Source organism: Pseudonaja textilis, chromosome 3 (genome assembly GCF_049901715.1).
Source record: "Pseudonaja textilis isolate UNSWEBS1 chromosome 3, rPseTex1.2, whole genome shotgun sequence".
In the NCBI taxonomy this organism is placed as follows: Eukaryota; Metazoa; Chordata; class Lepidosauria; order Squamata; family Elapidae; genus Pseudonaja; species Pseudonaja textilis.
The window spans coordinates 101,325,374-101,343,564 of NC_141992.1; the positions used below are offsets into that span (position 1 = coordinate 101,325,374).

The following is an 18,191-nucleotide window of genomic DNA, read 5'->3' on the forward strand; positions in this document are numbered from 1 at the left end:
CTTTGCCTGATTTTGGGTAAAAGCTGCTCTTTTTTAAATAAAAAATTCAATATTTACCTAAATATTTATAATATTTACATACAAGCCATGCCTAGCCAGTCACATGACCAAGCCACACCCACAAATTAGGCCACGCTGAAGAATCAGTTAAGAAATTTGAATCCCACCCCTTCTGTGTGTGTGTGTGTGTGTGTGTATGGGGGGAGAGAGAGAGAGAGGAGGGAAGGGTTAGATCAGATCTCTCTCTCTCTCTCTCTCTCTCTCTCTCCCTCCCTCCCTCCCTCTCCCTCTCTCTCTCTCCCACCAACGTCAGCAAGATACTGCCAGTAAAAATTCATATTAGTGGTCTCCAGGATTTAAAATTATGAGTTTGGTGGTGCCTGAGGTCCAAAAGGTTGGCGACCCCTGGTTTACAGAGTCAGCCTATTGCCCCCAACAATCATTGTACCGACCTCAGAAGGATGAAAAGCTGATCAACCTTGAGCCTGGTGGGATGTGAACTGCCAAATTGTAGGCAGCTGACAGTTAGCAGAAGTAGCCTGCAGTACTGCACGCTAACCACTGCACCACTGAGGCTGATATACATTTGATAAATAAACAAATATGGAATCCAGCAATCAGCAATTAATGAGGCAACTACACAGTTACTGCTGAAAAATATTCTAGAAGCTTAACCATTTATTGCCTTCATGAGAAAAGAAACAAAAGCATTTCCAATTCTGATTCCAGAAGGCTATATTTGGGGTGAGAACAATGGATTTTTTTTGACAGTCATTAAACCCAAAATGAATATTAGCACATAGGCTTTTGCCAGTTACACTAGAGAATTATTACCATATCCAGTAAGTGCATGTCACTGTTTTTGACATTTCGACCTGGACTTAGCAGCATTCCAAAGCACCTGCAATCAGGATTAGGGAACACAAGAAAAAGTCAAGTTTAAAACACTTAATTGTATAATGATATTACAGAGTATAATTTTCAATTTAAATAGGGAAAAACAGTCTAATCCAGGTCCTATCAAGACAGTCATTTGAGTGACTTTAGCTTGAGGAATACACAAAATGTTTGGAACAGTAAAATCTAATCAGTTGTCACTGATGCTGACAATACCATGGGTAGGAAAAAGTAGAATAATTCACCTGATTGGCTTTATCTAGTAATTAATCTTGTTGGAAAGAAATTCAGAAGTCAAACTTACTCTGAGGTTCCATTCTGGTTTGCAGGCAAGTAGAATACACAACAAATATTTAGGCCAGTAAATGCTAGTTAAATACAAAGCTAGCAAAAAAACTCTATGTTTCCAAGAGTCCTTCTAAGATTCAGAATGCAGCAGAACATTACTGAAATAATACTCTGAAGGATAGTAAGAGCTTCTTTAGCAAAAGAGAAATGTAGCAATTAGAAGAAAATCCCAGCACAGTCAGACCACATCTATTAAGTATCTTTGATTACAATGGAAAGACGACAAATGAAAACAATGCATTAGGGCTGTATACTGCCTAAGATTTTACTAAAAGCGGTGCTCCAAAACAAGGAGAAAGAGAAATACAGTACTTGTTTGCAGCTTCTTAAAGCAACTGTATCTAGTATTAGGATTACGGAGCTGCTGTGAGGAGGATTCCATTGTAGCTACATGGTTCTGAAAACCAACACAGTTATTTTAATTAGCTGCAGGCAAATGCTGCATTTATATTTTTAATTATATATTTATTTAATTTATACGCTGCCCATTTTATCAACAGTGACTCTGGGTAGATTATAAACACAGAACACAAACATTACAATATTCAATAAATTCATAAATAAAATAAAACATAAAATGTTTATTTTTTATTTATAAAATAAAAAAAATAACAATTAATCTATATTGGTTTCATCCATATTAAATCCAAAGCGCTGCACAGTTCTACCACTTACTTAACTAACAAAAACTGCAAATGCAAAGTTCATTTTGCAGTTGAATCAAAAGACTACATGTAACCATCACTTCCCTTAAAACATTCAATTTTAATTTTTTAGAAATAATACTACAATCTTTGGGCAATGGTAAAACCATAATTGGGGTACTGAGGGGTTACCTATTTCTGCCAATATTGATTTTGGATTTTATTTTCTGACAGATCACTGACAGCTATTCTTGCTCTGCATTTGCTCTGGAATATTCCATAACTGGTCTCCTAATACAAGCTGCATATACTGATGAAGGATAGTGTAAACCAGAGTGTGGACTGGTACCAGTTCACAGCATGCCAGCAGTTGGTCTGATCAAATGAGTGAAGCCCCATCCCCAGGATGCAGGCATCACACAAAACCATGCCCCCTCTAGTTTGCAGAAAACCTTTCTCCATGGAAGTGTCCCTGGTGTCCAAAAGGTTGGGACTCACTGGTATAAACTACCCAAAGGACTGTATTTTCAGAGGGTTAATCCCTTCAAACCACTAGATAATATTTCAGTTTTCCTTGGATTACGGTCTTTAAACACAACAAATACTCTGATGTTACTGATAGGTGATATGAACTAATGTCACAACAGCTAAGACGAGTTGTAGCATTTACATGATGACTTCATCATGCACTTGTCATTTGTTTCCTTCCTTGTCCATTCAGGGTTTTTTTTTCCTTTCCTGGTCTCTAATAAGTAAAGAGCCTTTGCACCTTGTTACAACTGAGAAACAGATTGGCTTATGTTTGTTTTTAAAGCTTGAGGGAGTCATCTTAACTTTGGACCTGAATGTTAGATGAAGCCTAGCAGCAATTGCTGATGAATGCATTCAGCCTGCAAATATCCCAAATCATGGAGTTTTTACTGTCGTTTGATGAAACAGTATGGCTACTATTGCAACATTATTCATTGTTCATTGTCTACATCGAAAGCTTAGCTATCTTAAGACTAATTTGCTTAAAAATTTGCCACTGCAGCATATTCAGTATTTCAATTAAGCTCAGCTGGGAAATTCCAGATTGTGACCACACCAATAGATCTAGTTTATCTAGTGGACAGCAGTAGGATCTTCCCAGTGGTGGTAGATAATTACTAATTATAAAGAGATGCTTAGCTGACATTAATTTCTCTGGCAACTACTCCAGATCATAATATTTTTTAAATTTCCTGTTTTGATTAATGTTTGTTGTTTTAAATATTGTCTTTTCCTGCTGTTTTCTTGCTCTCGGCATATGAAACGAAACAAAAGGAAACAAAATGAAATGAAAATTGTTGCCTCTACAAAAAAAAATCTGCTTTTAAGATAGAGGTGAGTTAGTCTACTTACTATCCCACCAGCTAACCAAAACAGAATTTCAAAATAGGTGCCGGAAGGTAGAAAAATAATATTTTACCTTCCAGGACAGAAAGAGAAACAATCCATATTCTTACAAGATTTCCTTCTATAAAAGTTCAGAAAAACTGTAATGAAGTAGTACTAGTACATAAGATCCTCATTTACTGACAACTTGTTTAGTGACTATTTGAAGTTGTGACAATATTTAAAAATAACTTTACAGCCAATTTATGATCATTTGCAAACTTCTCAGTTTTCCTCACTCACATAATTGCCTTTATAGTCAGTGCGCACTATCCTGTGGCTGCCCTGTTTTTTTTTTCACCCCTTTGCCAAGCAAACAGATTGGAGAGGAAGGGGCTGCAAGAAAGTAAAGCTTTTATCTTCTACACACTGAAAGCAACACAACTGCACTGGCAGCCCAGATTGGCAGCAGCAGGCACTCTATGCAAACAAGTTATTCTCTTGAAATCACTTTCTCCAATCTCTCCACTCTAAAGTGGGGATGTCAGAGTTCGAGTTAACTATTTTATTATGTTCTGCCAATAATACAGGAATCTCCCCAGTCTGGCAGCTCTCCTCTAGGAACAACTAGACAAGATCCCAAGGAAGTCAGGGAGGACCAGCTGTGGCTCTTCTATAGTTGTGCGGTGACTCTAGACTTGTACCATGCTTCATCCCTTCTCCCTGCTAGACTGAATACTTCCCAACATTGGGGAGAAAAGGGGCATGTAATTTCTGTAGACAATCTCTCCTTTGTCTGACCATTCCTCCCCACCTCCAGAGTGGAGAGATTGGAGAAGAAGGAATTGATTGCAAGAGAATAAGCTGTCACTTTCCTTAGCAGCAGAGTTACTGATCCCAATTAATCATTAAGCAAGGACTATCTATTAAGTCAGGGTGAGTGAGTTACAGTTAAATACAATGACATTAATAACTAGGCTATTGAGGTTATTGTTCAAGAAGGAAGAGTGAGAAGTTAAAATAATAGTTTCCTAGCAAAGGAACCACAAAAATTTATCTCTATGTTTTTTTTGCAGATTGTGTTTGTGCAGAACTTCCCCACAGCAATAGGGGAAAAAAACTAAGGAAAAATTAACCAACTTAAAATTTATAACTATCACTGAATGTTAATTTTTATACAACGTGAGTGTGGGTGCAGACAAACCTGACCTTAAAAAATACACTGTTAATAATCCAGATTTATGCATAAACAACTATGACAATCATCTATAAAATAGGTTTTCTGAGTACAGCATTGTTGAAAAAATTAAGAGAAAAGCAGTAAGAACCTAATATGAAACTAAAATTAATTTCAAATCTTATGGAAAGGCTGCCATCTACAGGAGATGGTTTTTAAAAGCAACATTTCTGTTGCTTTTAAAATGTTTTTTTAGTAGACATGAATTAGGATCCATAATTTTCAGATAGCTTTTTATTTGCTTAATAATAAAGCAATTTTATTCAAATTTTATTTTATTTTACAGAAAAGCAAATTCAAACTTTTTCCATTTCAAGATTCCATCTTGAAAGAAAAAAGGTATCTTCCACACTGAAAATGGCAGCTTTAGGATGAGCTCTAAACAATTTAAAACATGAGAAAGCCTTCAACATCACTAGAATCTAACAGATTCAGGAACACATCACCCAGCTATTTTTACAAAAAGGAGAACAGTGAAAAAATATGTCAGAGATCTCAGGTATATTAATTTAACCATGATATAATCTGCCATTAGAACAATTATCCACAACAGAAGGAACCTTTTTAAAATCAAAAACCTATCTTTAATACATAGTTCTTTATAAAATATGAAAAATGTTCTAATAAATGCTGGATGAAATGTTGGATCATATTTAGAGAACTCAATATTGGCTAGTAAAACTTTCATAAACAGGCTGTATACTAAAATGTATTTCTTTCAACCTTATCAACTCCAAAACATTTCAAGATAGCTTATGATATTTTTAAAAGCTCACAAACACTTTAAAATATAATTAATATAATAAATCAACAACAAATATTAAGGACAGACAATAGAAATTGGTGGGCAAAGCTATTAAAACATCTTGCTGAAGGAAAATGCTAGTTTGGTACTCCACATTAAGCTTTCATGTGATTTGTTTAATTTGGTTTAGACTAACAAACGAACTTAGCCACTATGATTTGTAAATCATAGTTGATAGCTTGCCTTTTATGTGAACCAAACTGCTTATGCCTATTTCAGCAATCATGATTACAGTGAACTATATAAACCTAAATTGTTAACCAAAAAAGAACCAATCTAAGTGACATTATTACTATCCAAATACTAAAAATTCAAATAACAGTGTTACATTTAATAAGAAACAAGAATCAATACAGGAATTCCAAGATATCTTCATAACAGATAAAATCTTATTAATTTCTGTATTTAATACCCTTTAAATGATGCAATGACTAGTACTGTATTATCAAGAAGCTGGAAAACAAAATCTGTATGTAGAAGAGATAAAAATTCATGATTTTTTTATCCTTGCCCTAGGAGTCACTAAAGTCAGAGGTTTTATTTATAGAAGACATTTTTACAATGTCTTTTACATCAAAAGTTATACAAGACAGCTTGGAATCAGTGGTTTGAATTTTAAAACAATGCAAGCTAGGGATATCCAAAATTAAGACTGGACGAGTAAATAGAACATATGCTTACTATTAAACTTTTCAAGAAAAAGGATATAAAACAAAGCTTCAGAATATATTCAAGAAGAAATATTGAAGGGATGATGCTCAAAAAATTGCACACATTTGGGATCCTTGGCTAAATGTCCTGTTCCTGTTGACCTATGAACTGAGCTTTCCTGGTATGGCCCAAACAAGGGTAGGCAGGCTTAGGCAGGTGAACAATCCTTCATAGAACTCAGACTCCAGCTTCTCCTTAACTTATGACCAGAACTGAGTCCAAAAATTCCATTGCTAAGCAAGGTAGCTACTGATCTTTGCCCCATTGTATCTGTCTATAATTTAGAACAGGGGTATCAAACCCAATTTCATTGAGGGCTGCATCAGGGCTGCGGTTGTTGGTGGACTGGCTGAGACATGGCTGATTGGGTGGGCGTGACCAGCTTGATGCCACTCCCCAAATTGCTGGCATGTTTCCTCTTCGCATTGGGTAGACCAGGCCAAAGTGACGCAGGCTGGCCCCTTACATTTTCCAGGATGGAGATCCAATCACATCACAGGCCAGACCTTGTGCTTGACATCCTTGGTTTAGAGCACTAAAGATATACTTGAGGATAAGCCAATAATTTTTAGTGCCAAAATTCATCCCCAAAAATGTGTCCAGTTTATCCACAAATAGGCTTCCCTGTAAGTATATGTGATAGTTTTTTCCCCTCAGCTTTTTACCTATATATCTTTCTGTATAAGCAGAGCCTTGAATTTTTAACTAAAATACTTTGAAAAATCTGCCATCTGTAGATAAGCTAATTGTGAAATTAAAACCTATGAAAACCTATGATTCAGCTTATTGGGGGTGTTAGCACATTTTTCACAGGATCTCTATTAAAAATTCAAAGGTTGGCTTATGTGTATGTTGAGTATACACGGTAAGCACTTTCAATTGGGATCATTAACAAGTCAGCAACAGAAATGATAAAACACTGGTGCAAAATTCACTCACCTTCCTGTTTTTAAATTACTATTTTGGACATTGATAATATTATAAATGGTACAAAGCATTATTAATAATGGGTGGCAGCTATTATTACCTTTCAATGGCTAATTCTTTGTTGGAAATCTGCTTTATAGTGATGACAATCTTCTTCTCAAGGCCTTGCTTTAGTTTGAAGTAAAATTTCTCTCTGTCTTTTGGTACTGGACTAAAGAAGAATAACATTCTATCATAATTTGTTCAACAGCAAACTCTAATAAAAATTCTGATAAAAATAAGTTCATATACCTCGTTAAAACCGAAGAACTGCAAAATTATCAGACCAAAGGCACAAAATAAAATGTTTTTACATATTATAGGCAGCTCACTATTAAAAAGACTGTCTATTCCAACATTGCCCCTGGTTTCTACAAATCTTAAAAGTTTGGGAATATATAACCTATTTTCTGAACTATGATAAACTGCTTTACTATTCATCAATCCTTGCATTCTGTTGTGAATATATGCATTTTGAATTCCTTACAGGATGGTATGAAGCAATCTGAACAAATAGGCAAGAATAATTTACTTTCATGGGTTTAAATTATTTAGGTTTTTTTCCCTCCATGTTGTCATTTTTTTCATTTACCTGAAATTTCCTTTACCATCATCTTCTTTGACCTCTAAAGAAACAGTGAACATGAATATATCACTGTCAGGACTTGAAACAATAGTATCCTTCACATTATCTGATGCCTGTTTGGAGGAACGTTTGAATGCTGTTGAAAAACTATACAAAATTCGGCTAACCTAAAAATAAAAAGATCAGACAAGTGCATAAAAGATAATTAGGGAGAATAGAAAAAGTTTAATGAAACCAATCATTTCTAATGCAAAATCAAAATGTACAACATTTATGTAGGTAATTATTTTACATTTTACATATTATTAATTTTCAGAGAAAACACTAATTTGCAAATTTACAATTTGATGTTCTTTAATAAGTCATCCGATATTTGAACCTTAAAAGAACAAAATGTATTTTATCAAATATAAGATGCCAAGCACAGCATAGATAATGGCTTAATAGTGAACTGAACAATAAACCATATCCATGTCAGTAAAAGAAAACTGTTATCATAAACATTCATGAATAGTAATCTGAATTTAGGAAACATATAGTAATTGCTGATAAAAGCTAATGCCAAAATTATTTTTGTGACCCCCCTTTTAAAGCAGCGAAATTTGAAGGGCATTCACTTTAGTATGCTGCAGTGTTCTTCCCATAGCAGTTTTGGAAAACTGATACAAAAAAATACCATATGAGCTGAAATTGTGTCCCTGCAGACAAGTGGTTTTTGAAACTACAGCTCATGTCCTACTATACCAGGGTCTGCAACCTTAAACACTCAAAGAGCCATTTGGACCCGTTTCCCACAGAAAAGAAACACCGGGAGCCACAAAACCTGGTGGGCGTGGCCAACTCAACATCACTCACTCCCACCCAGTAAAATGACTGTCTCTTTTTTCTCTCTCTTTCTTTCCCTCTTTCTCTTTCCCTCTCTCTTTTCCTCCCTTTCTCTCTTCCTCCTTTCCCCCCCTCTTTTTCTCTCTTTCCTCCCCTCTCTTCCCCTTCTTTCCTTCCCTGTCTATTTCTATCTATGTCTCTTGTCTCTCAACCTCCCCCCCTCTCTTTCTCTCTTTCTCTTTCCCTCCCTCTCTCTCCCCCCCCCTCCCGCCTCTCTCTCTTTCCCCTCCCTCTATCCCCTGGTGGGGAGACAGGAATCCCTGAACTGGTGCTGGGTGGTGGGAATCTGATGGCTGGAGGCCGACGAGCCCAGGAACAGCTTGCTAACGATCAGCTGGTCAGCAGAGAGCTGAAGACAACCGGCAGGAGGGGAGGTGGGGCATCACAACACTAGAGGCTCTGCAGGAAAAACTGACATCAGGGAGGCATGAATGAGCCAACGATGATGCTCTGCGTTGTAATGAGCTCCAAAAGGAGGGGACCCAGTCTCCCCCATTATGAAGTGTGCTCAATTTCACTGTGTTGTGCAAGATGATGTGAGAGAAATGGACAGGCCACGGAGGCATCAATAGCAATGCACCGCGACAAAGGCGGAATGCTGTCTCAGCCAGTGTAGGGACGCTTTGCTCCCGCACTAAGGCTCTGGCCATTGCCGCCACCACGACTGAGCAACAGCTCTTTCATCCCTCTGCCACGACAAGGCGACAGGGAGCCATAGCAGAGAGATGAAAGAGTCACATGCAGCTGTGGAGCTGCAGGTTGCCAACACCCATACTACGGTATACTGTACCTTCTATAAGAATTCACATTATAACACTTTACCTAATAAAATTTCCGGCCAATACTGGTCTCTTCTATGTACAACTGTTGTTATCAAATTAGTAGGAAGTAATTTCTTTAAATGTGCCCAAATTTTGCTATACTGAATGCAAAATTAGGCAGACCCTAAGTGCCCATTGATAATCCATCACTAATCATAATATATTATTTTGTCTATTTTCATTTTTATTATTAGTATTGTTTCTACTACTTTTATTTGTAATGCAATTGATTGATCCTTGTGACTAGTAGTTCAGGAAAACCACAGATCATACATTCAAATCCTCAGTGAAAACAGTAAGTTTAACTTCTGAATGAAGATTTTTAAGATCACATGATAAAACTCAAGTTTTATTCTCAGTTTTTGAAAGACACTGAAGTAAACATTATTTGCATTCCTTTAAAACATAATGGAAGACTATAGCCATAAAATAATAAAAGATGCATAGAAATTAAGTAATTGATTAAATTCTTGCCAGATAACATTGAAGAGTCACTTTACAGGACAAATGGCATCTACTTGGTAATATATCCAGAGCATGCCCTCCTTAGGTGAAGCACTGGCTGTGTACTTGAATGTGTTCCTAGTTGGGCATCCAAGTCCCAAGAATTAACTTTGCTTGCCCAATGCTTTTTCTGAGAGAAATGGAAGATTTAAAGCAAATTTCTGCTTTCATCTGTTCCCTAAAGAGATGATGGATGGAACAGAGATACAAAAGGTAAGAGAGGAATAGAAGTGGATGGGTTCATGTGATGATTAAAGTATCTTTGTGAGAGGGGGTGGCACCTTACAGGGGGGGCTTTCTCAAGATGCCATCTTTGGATGCAACAGTGTTCAATAACTTTCATCCAGTCTTCAATCTTCCCTTTATAGGGAAAGTTGTTGAGAATGTACTTGGGAGTTCAACTGTAGAGGACCTTGGATGAAGAGGATTATCAGACTGTATTATGGTATTAAGATGGCATTTAGAGAACTTTAGATGCTAGTGGTACAACCAGCTTGGTCTTCTGGGAACTTTCAGTGACTTTTGACACCACTGGAAGTGGGAGGCACTGTTTTATAGTGATTTTCCTCTTTCCCCTGTGGTCAGTTCTACTTAAAGTTAGGGGTGAATGGGTTGTCTAACTCTAGGCCCTTGCAATGTGAGTGCTTCAAGGGACAGGTCTGCACTTCTCTTTAATATCTATATGAAAACACTGGTGAGTTCACTTGATAGTGTCAGATGCATTACCATCAGTACTCTGATGATACATAGTTATGCATTTCCACCCCTGGCCAGACAGGTGATACTGTTTCAGTGCTGACCCAGTACCTGGAGGTTGTGAGGGTCATGGTGGGAGGAACCAGAGATATGTAAATTAGTTTACATAATTGAAAGAACTGAAAAGGAAGGAGAAAGTAGAGAAAGAAATATATAGTAATATAACAAAACAAATAATGATGCAAACAATGATATGCAGTCATCCTATCTCTACCTGAGAATAGCGCTCTTCTCCCAATCCCTCTTTAGTTCACATTATTGTGTTGTTTGAGCAATCCCACCTAGTAGTTACAATGGGCATGTTTTGGAAAGCAAGCACCACTATCACTGACAGAGAGATAAACAAGAACTACTTTCTGAATAAATCTCAAAGTAAAATCCTAGAAACTCTAACAAAATAGAGTGGTTTGGGGGGTTTGATCCTCCTGAATCTGTTGATATCTTTGACTCTCAACAGAGTAGTACTTTCCCAAACTGAGGTGCAACTTAGGTCTTTTTGGGTTGTTACTCCTGCTTAAGAAGGAGGTGATTGCTATGCTGGGAGGGGAGGAGCACCTGTCCACAGATCCATCTTCTGTGCCCATTCCTGGACCAGCAAGTCTTGTTCGTGGTCACTCACAGTTGAATTATTGTAATATAGTATAGCTGAGGCTGCCTTTGCAAACCACTTGAAAGTTACAACTGTCCAGAATGCAGCAGCGCACACAATATTGGCTCCACCCCCATTTACCAAACTACACTGATCTTACACGAGCTACACTGGCTCCCAGCTTCTTTCCAGGTGCAATTCATGATTTTAGCTATCATTTTTAAAGTCCGATATGGCTTTATGTCAAGTTATTTGTAGGATTGCCACTCACTCAGGCATCTGCCCCTAGCACCAGGTCAGAAAGGATGGATGCAGGGGTGGGATTCTACAGGTTTGCACCTATTCGCTAGAACCGGCTGTTAACATTCTAAGCAGTTCGGAGAACCGGTTGTTAGAAGAAATTACTGGCCTAAACCTGTAAGGAAGGCAGGAAGGAAACATTCTGGTGTTGCTTACAGAAACTGCCTCTCTGTTAACTCTTATTACATTCTTGGCAGGACTAGACTTCCTGTCTCAGGAACATCTCTGGAGTTTTTTCCCCTCCTTTGCTGGTACTTTGCTTGTGTGGAATGACCATTCAAAGTTACAATGGCACTGAAAAAAGTGACTTATGACCATTTTTCACACTTACAACTGTTGCAGCATCCCCACAGTCATGCCAGGCGAGATGCGTGCCTCGATGTGACTGATATTGAGTTGGCCACACCCAGCCAATAACATGACCACCAAGCCACATCCACCAACTAAGCCATGCCCACAGAACCGGTTGTTCAAAAATTTGAATCCCACCCCTGGATGGATGTGCTTATTAGGTCAATTCCCTCAAGAGTTATGACCCAGTGGGGCATAGGAAGTGTGCCTTTTCTGTACAAATATTTGTTATGTAGAATACCCTTCTCCTGAGTTCTGGCACAATCCCATTTTAGTGTTCTTTTTCCCCAAGAGTTGAAACAGGACAAGGGTGGAGTTCAGGAATTATATTGGTGGATATATTGGAGAGTATTGGCTGAGATGATGGGTTTTGGTTTACTCTTGTTTGGTTTTCATTATAGTTGTGAGCTGCCTAGAGTTATATTACATAAGAAGGGGTTTATATAAGTGGGGTTTTTTTAAAAAAAAAAGAAGAAGCAGCTTTGATCACATTCTGCAGAGATGCAACAGTCTAGTGAATCAGACATTTCTCATCCATAACCTATTATTTCAATAGTGCTTTCTGAAACAATAATACATGCTTTCTACTTACTGCCTCTTTAATTTCACAAGAGAAGACATGAATTTGAAACTCCTCAGTGCCAGAGTAACTCTCAGTAAACGCAAAGCAGTCACATTCCAAAGTCCCATTTTGCCCACGGACACAGAACAACACTTTGTAGATTGGGAAAGAAGCAATTTCTGTACTGCTGGACTGATCTATTATTCTAAATGAAATGAAGAAAATTGAAAAACTTTTGTAATTCTGTAAGCAATAATAATTTCTTTGCTATTTTTGATACCTCAATCCACTCTGGAAAATGTTTAAAGTGTCCACAAAAAGGTAGATTGGAATTTAAAATCTTTAAATGTTATTAAATTTCACAATACATCTTATGTTTCCAGTCACATGACAATAACGTGCTGTTGTTCAGTTTTGTCACTTATATTCGGAATGTATTTTAGTTCAATAGTTCCTATTTACTATATGTAGAAATTCTTAATGATATCTGAGTATTCAGAATTTCATCACAACTGCTTTCTTTGACATGCATTTCAGCAATTACATTTTCACAGTACTTTTTTAAAACTTTTGTTTTCTTTCCTCACCCATTTTCTTTTATTTCTTTTCTTTTATGCTTCAACTAATTGTTAAAACTACAGGTTGTTTGGATACAACTAGGCATAAAATTTAGAATATATAATTAAATAATTATAATCTGTGAAATCACAAGTCATCATAACTCTATTAACTGGTGAGATACTAGAGTACATAAACAACACAAACAAAATCATTAATTTCACTGAAAATGTTTTATATATATTTGAAGGCAAGATATTAACTTTTACCATAATTATTTTTTTCTATCTATCTATCTATCTATCTATCTATCTATCTATCTATCTATCTATCTATCTTTTCTGAGGTTTTCGCGGGTATTTGTATGTGGATCTTTGGTTATTCGGTTTTCTCCCGTGTAAAATTGGAACTATCCTGCCGACGTTTTGACGAAAACTCATTCGTCATCTTCAGGCTTGTGTCTTCGGCTTTGTGCTTTTCGGAGTAATATAAGCTTGCAGCTGCTTCTTCCTTTTAACTGCTAGTGGGGGTATGACTTGATTGGGTAGGGGCTTGGCTGTGTTCTGATTGGGTGGGGGGGTGTTCTCATTGGTTGGGGGTTTGGCTGTGTTCTGATTGGTTGGAGGGTTGGCCGTGTTCTGATTGGCTGGGGGTGTGTTCTGTTCAGGTGGGGGCTTGGTTGTGCTCAGGTTAGTCTTAGTTGCTGGGGGATTTGAGCTGGTGAGCTGTGATCCTGTTGTTTGGCTTCGCGTTCGTGGTCGTGCCACATCTTCATGGTGGGTGTCCATTCGCTTCATGTATGGGTCGGAGGGGTTTGAAGCGGGTAGTGATGTAGCTGCGGTACGGTTTCTGGTCCTTGGTCGTGTCTCATCATCTGTGTGGGTGTGAGTCTGCTTTCTATGTGCAAGTGTGGTGGTAGCATCTTGTGTGGCCCTCGTGGGTGTAGGTCTGGTGTCATTCTTCATGTTAGGTACTCGTTTATTAATGAGGGCGGGTTTCTAAATGGCTGGTAGGCGGGAGGTATCATCTCATTTATTCATGCTGTGTGGGCGTTTTTCGAAGCCAAACAACAGGGTCACAGCTCACCAGTTCAAATCCCCCAGCAACTAAGACTAACCTGAGCACAACCAAGCCCCCACCTGAACAGAACACACCCCCAGCCAATCAGAACACAGCCAACCCCCCAACCAATCAGAACACAGCCAAACCCCCAATCAATGAGAACATACCCCCACCCAATCAGAACACAGCCAAGCCCCCACCCAATCAAGTCACACCCCCACTAGCAGGTAAAAGGAAGAAACAGCTGCAAGCTCACATTACTCCGAGAAGCACAAAGCCGAAGACACAAGCCTGAAGATAACGAATGAGATTTCGTCGAAACGTCGCCAGGATACTTCCAATTTTACACGGGAGAAAACCCGAATAACCAAAGTTAGATAGATATAGAGATATAGAGATATAGAGATATACAGATATAGATATAGATATAGATATGGTATTCAGCTTTGTTTGGGTATTTCCCCACGTCATTATAGTTGTGCTTATAAAGTTGCAGCAACATTTCGGCAGAATCTCATCTGCCATCATCCGGCTTCTGTATTGTGTTCGTCTGAATACCATACATGTAGGTACCTACGAAAACTTAAGAAAACATGTGTGTGTGTGTGTGTGTGTGTGTGTATACACACACACACACACACACACACACACACACACACTATATATATATATCGCCTGTAGTAGACATGAAGAAAAAGAAAAAATACAGAAAAGAAAGAAAAAGAAAAGGAAAGAAAATAGAAATTTAATTTCTTTCCTTCAGTTTTTGACACCATTGTTTCCCATGAGATTTATCAGAAAGATCATACAGAGCCACCCCCATGCATGATGTTCTTGTTTAGTCGCTGCTAGTACACGAACAGAAAGAAAATTTTCACTGGATGAGGCCAAAAGCCCCATCTAATCCAGCAGCGCATGTCACATTCAGAACTTATAAGCATGGCGAAAAAGAGAACTAGCTCTTCTGGTAGCAACTATAACTAACATATATAACATAGTCTATGATTGAGTAGGTGACATAATATCATCAAGACCTCTGTTGTTGATAAACCTTTCCTTTGTAGTTTTGTACAATTTCAAATCCATCAAGTTATTTCACAGTAAAACTAATATCGATAGAAAAGTATTATTTCACACGTATTATTTTCATACATCATATCTTAAATTTCACTATAGTTCTTAATCTAGTAAAAGTGGAAAGAGCTCCTTAGATCATGAAACCAAATCTAGAACAGCTCTGCTCCAAAAAACACCCCACTTGAGCTTATAAAGCTGCTGCAAGTGCCAATATAATTTTGCATTATGTCTAGATTGGAACTAAATCACCTGCTTTCCTAATCAGCTATCTGCTATCAGTTATACACTGCAAACATCCAGGCAACATTTGACGAACTTGAAAGAAAGATGGGAATTAGATATGATCTTCAAAACAGAAAACAAAAGATTCTACTGAGCAACTTGAAGTTCCTACAGAAGGAATCGGGAATCCATTCCTGTCCTGTTCTTAAACTTATTTGGATATCTTGCATATACACAAACAGAAACACCCGGCTCACCTAACAGAACCATCTGGAATATTTGGAACATAAAGAGTTACAGGAGATGGAGAATGATTTGAGTTTTTCAAAGTTGCCATGGCACACAAGGCCTCTGCTTCACTGCGGGGAGCAGAAACTTTCATACATCCAAGGTATAACAGTTTGTTGAATAATACACTGTCTTCTTCTGAAGGTACAGTGAAAGAATGAGATGTTTGTGATGAAGATTCTGAAACAAAACACAATTCAACAATTAGCCAATATTCATTGCAAAGTGCTATTCATGACAGAATCATAACCACAACAATGTTCTTGGGCTGCCTCTGAAATCTGTTCCAAGGTTATAGATGATTATTGTTATATTAATATTTCTAAACCCCAAGCGCACTGTGACCATAAAAGAATCTTATAAAAGTTCCTTTTTGCTAAAGTACAAGTGGTTTTCGACTTACAACTTAACCATTGTTCAAAGTTACAGCGGACTCCCACAAAAACTACTTACAACCAGCCCCATAGATACGGCCGCTGCAGCACTCCCACTTTCATTTGCCCTTATAACCAACTGCAGGGATGCTGCAGCACCATGCAACTGTCTTCTCTCATACCTCTGCCACAGGGTCCCTGCAAACATTTCCCTCCCCGAATGGCTCCCTGATAGCTTTAGGCCTGATTCCCTTTCCACCAAGCCCCACACACTCCTCCTCACTTACCTTTTGAAGAGCTCTGAAACTTTCCATACCAGTGGAACAAGTCACTTTGTGCTCAGCCGCATGCCACAATTTTGGCAGTAGCTGTCATGTGTAGAGGGGCCAAATTGTATCCTGGTAGCTGTAAATATTGCTACCGCTTCTGGAATTGCAGTATATAGCTATACAATTTAGTGATCTATTTCAGCACTCTGGAATGGGCGTTGGTACTTACCTGACACGCCATTTCTGGTCGAGCTGCGTAGAGCATCCAGAGAATGGGAGGTGCTCTAGTCTTCACCAATTGCAGGCTGAGCTATAATTGAGGAACGCTCCTCCCACCACGTGGCTTCTCCATGCGTTCCCCAGTTTTTACGAAGACGAGAAGACAAACAACTATCCCCTCATCTTAACTATAAACAACACTTAACTACAAAAAAAACCAATATGAATTGTTGGCCGAAACAGGATTCCCCACCAGACAGACCAAATAGGGTGGGGCTGGATGCTCTACGCAGCTCGACCAGAAATGGCGTGTCAGGTAAGTACCAAAGCCCATTCTCAATTGAGCTGCTCCGAGCATCCAGAGAGTGGGACATACCAAAGCATGGCCTGTCCTACAGGGGGGACTCCGTCTGGCTCGGAGCATGTTCTGGATCTCTCACCACTTGCTCAGGGACTCGTCTGCCAAAGGAGGCTTCTGCCGAGGCAAAAACATCGATTTTATAATGGCGAATAAATGGAGATGGAGACGACCAGGTAGCCGCTCTGCAAATATCATGAATAGGAGCCTGAGTAGCCCAGGCTGCAGAAGTAGCAGCACTCTTTGTAGAGTGAGCGGTTACTCCACTGGGAACAGGAAGCGCCTGTGACAAATAGGCCTTGGATATTGTAGCTCTAATCCAACGGCCAACAGTAGACGGGGAAACTTTGCAGCCCAGCATCTTTGGTTGAAAAGATAAAAACAAAGCCTCCAACCTCCTGATAGGCTGAGTGCGACTGATATAGATACAGAGCGCCCATCTAACATCGAGAGTATGCCATTGCCTTTCTCTCTCTTGAGAAGGACTTGGACAAAAGTTAGGAAGGACAAGCTCCTGTGATCTGTGAAAGGCTAAGTTTATCTTGGGCATGAAGGAGGGATCTGGCCGCAGGACCACCCGATCAGCGTGGAAGACGCAGAATTCCTTTCTAACGGATAGAGCTGCTATTTCAGATATCCGACGAGCCGATGTAATTGCCACAAGAAAAACCACCTTGAGCGTGAGGAGTTGGAGTGATGTCTCTCTTAGAGGCTCAAAGGGGGGCTTAGTTAGTGCCGAGAGAACCTTGTTGAAGTCCCAGGTCGGGTATCTGTGAACTACTGGAGGGTGCAAATTAGTGGCACCTCTAAGAAAGGCTCTAATGCGAGGATGGTGGGAAAGCGGGCCAGACAGGTTGCCAGAGATAACCGTAGATAGGGCCGCCACCTGCCTTCTTAAAGTGTTGGGGGAAAGACCTTTGCCCAATCCTTCTTGTAAAAAGGCCAGAATTTGTGCGATTGATGGAGAGATCGGATTAATGTGTAACTTGTGGCACCACTTACAAAATATGTTCCAGGTGGCATTGTATATGCGAGTGGTTGAAAGCCGCCTGGCTGCCAGAATAGTGTTGATGACCAGATCGGACATGCCCTCCTTCCTTAAACGGTCCCGCTCAACCTCCAAACAGTCAGCTGAAGCCATTGTGGATTCGGATGCTGAAGAGGTCCCTGGGACAGCGAAATCTTGTCCGGTGGAATCCTCCAAGGAGGAGCCACTGACAGGTTGCGAAGGTCTGCAAACCAGGGCCTCCTGGGCCAATATGGGGCCACCAGAAGAAGTTCCGCTTTCTCAAGGATTACCTTTTGGATCACCTTGGGCAGCAGTGGTAGGGGGGCGAAAGCGTATAGGAGCCCCGTGGGCCAAGGGCAACGCAGGGCATCGTGGTTCTCGGCCCCCTGGGTGGGGTACTGGGAGAAAAACCTCAGTGTCTGGGCATTGGATGGGGA

At 39.3% G+C, this 18,191-nt stretch overlaps 1 protein-coding gene across 1 annotated transcript in view; it reads right to left on the minus strand.

Annotated features, from left to right (window-relative positions):
• The window catches only part of RABGAP1L (RAB GTPase activating protein 1 like), a 169,612-nt gene that overhangs the window by 129,050 nt on the left and 22,371 nt on the right, over positions 1-18,191 (minus strand). Inside the window, exons 3-7 of the mRNA XM_026703343.2 lie at positions 15,495-15,705; positions 12,349-12,523; positions 7,557-7,717; positions 7,026-7,136; positions 835-901 (exon numbers count right to left, since the gene is read on the minus strand). Coding sequence (XP_026559128.2) covers positions 835-901; positions 7,026-7,136; positions 7,557-7,717; positions 12,349-12,523; positions 15,495-15,705 — 725 coding nt within the window. The remainder of the gene's footprint in view (positions 1-834; positions 902-7,025; positions 7,137-7,556; positions 7,718-12,348; positions 12,524-15,494; positions 15,706-18,191) is intronic.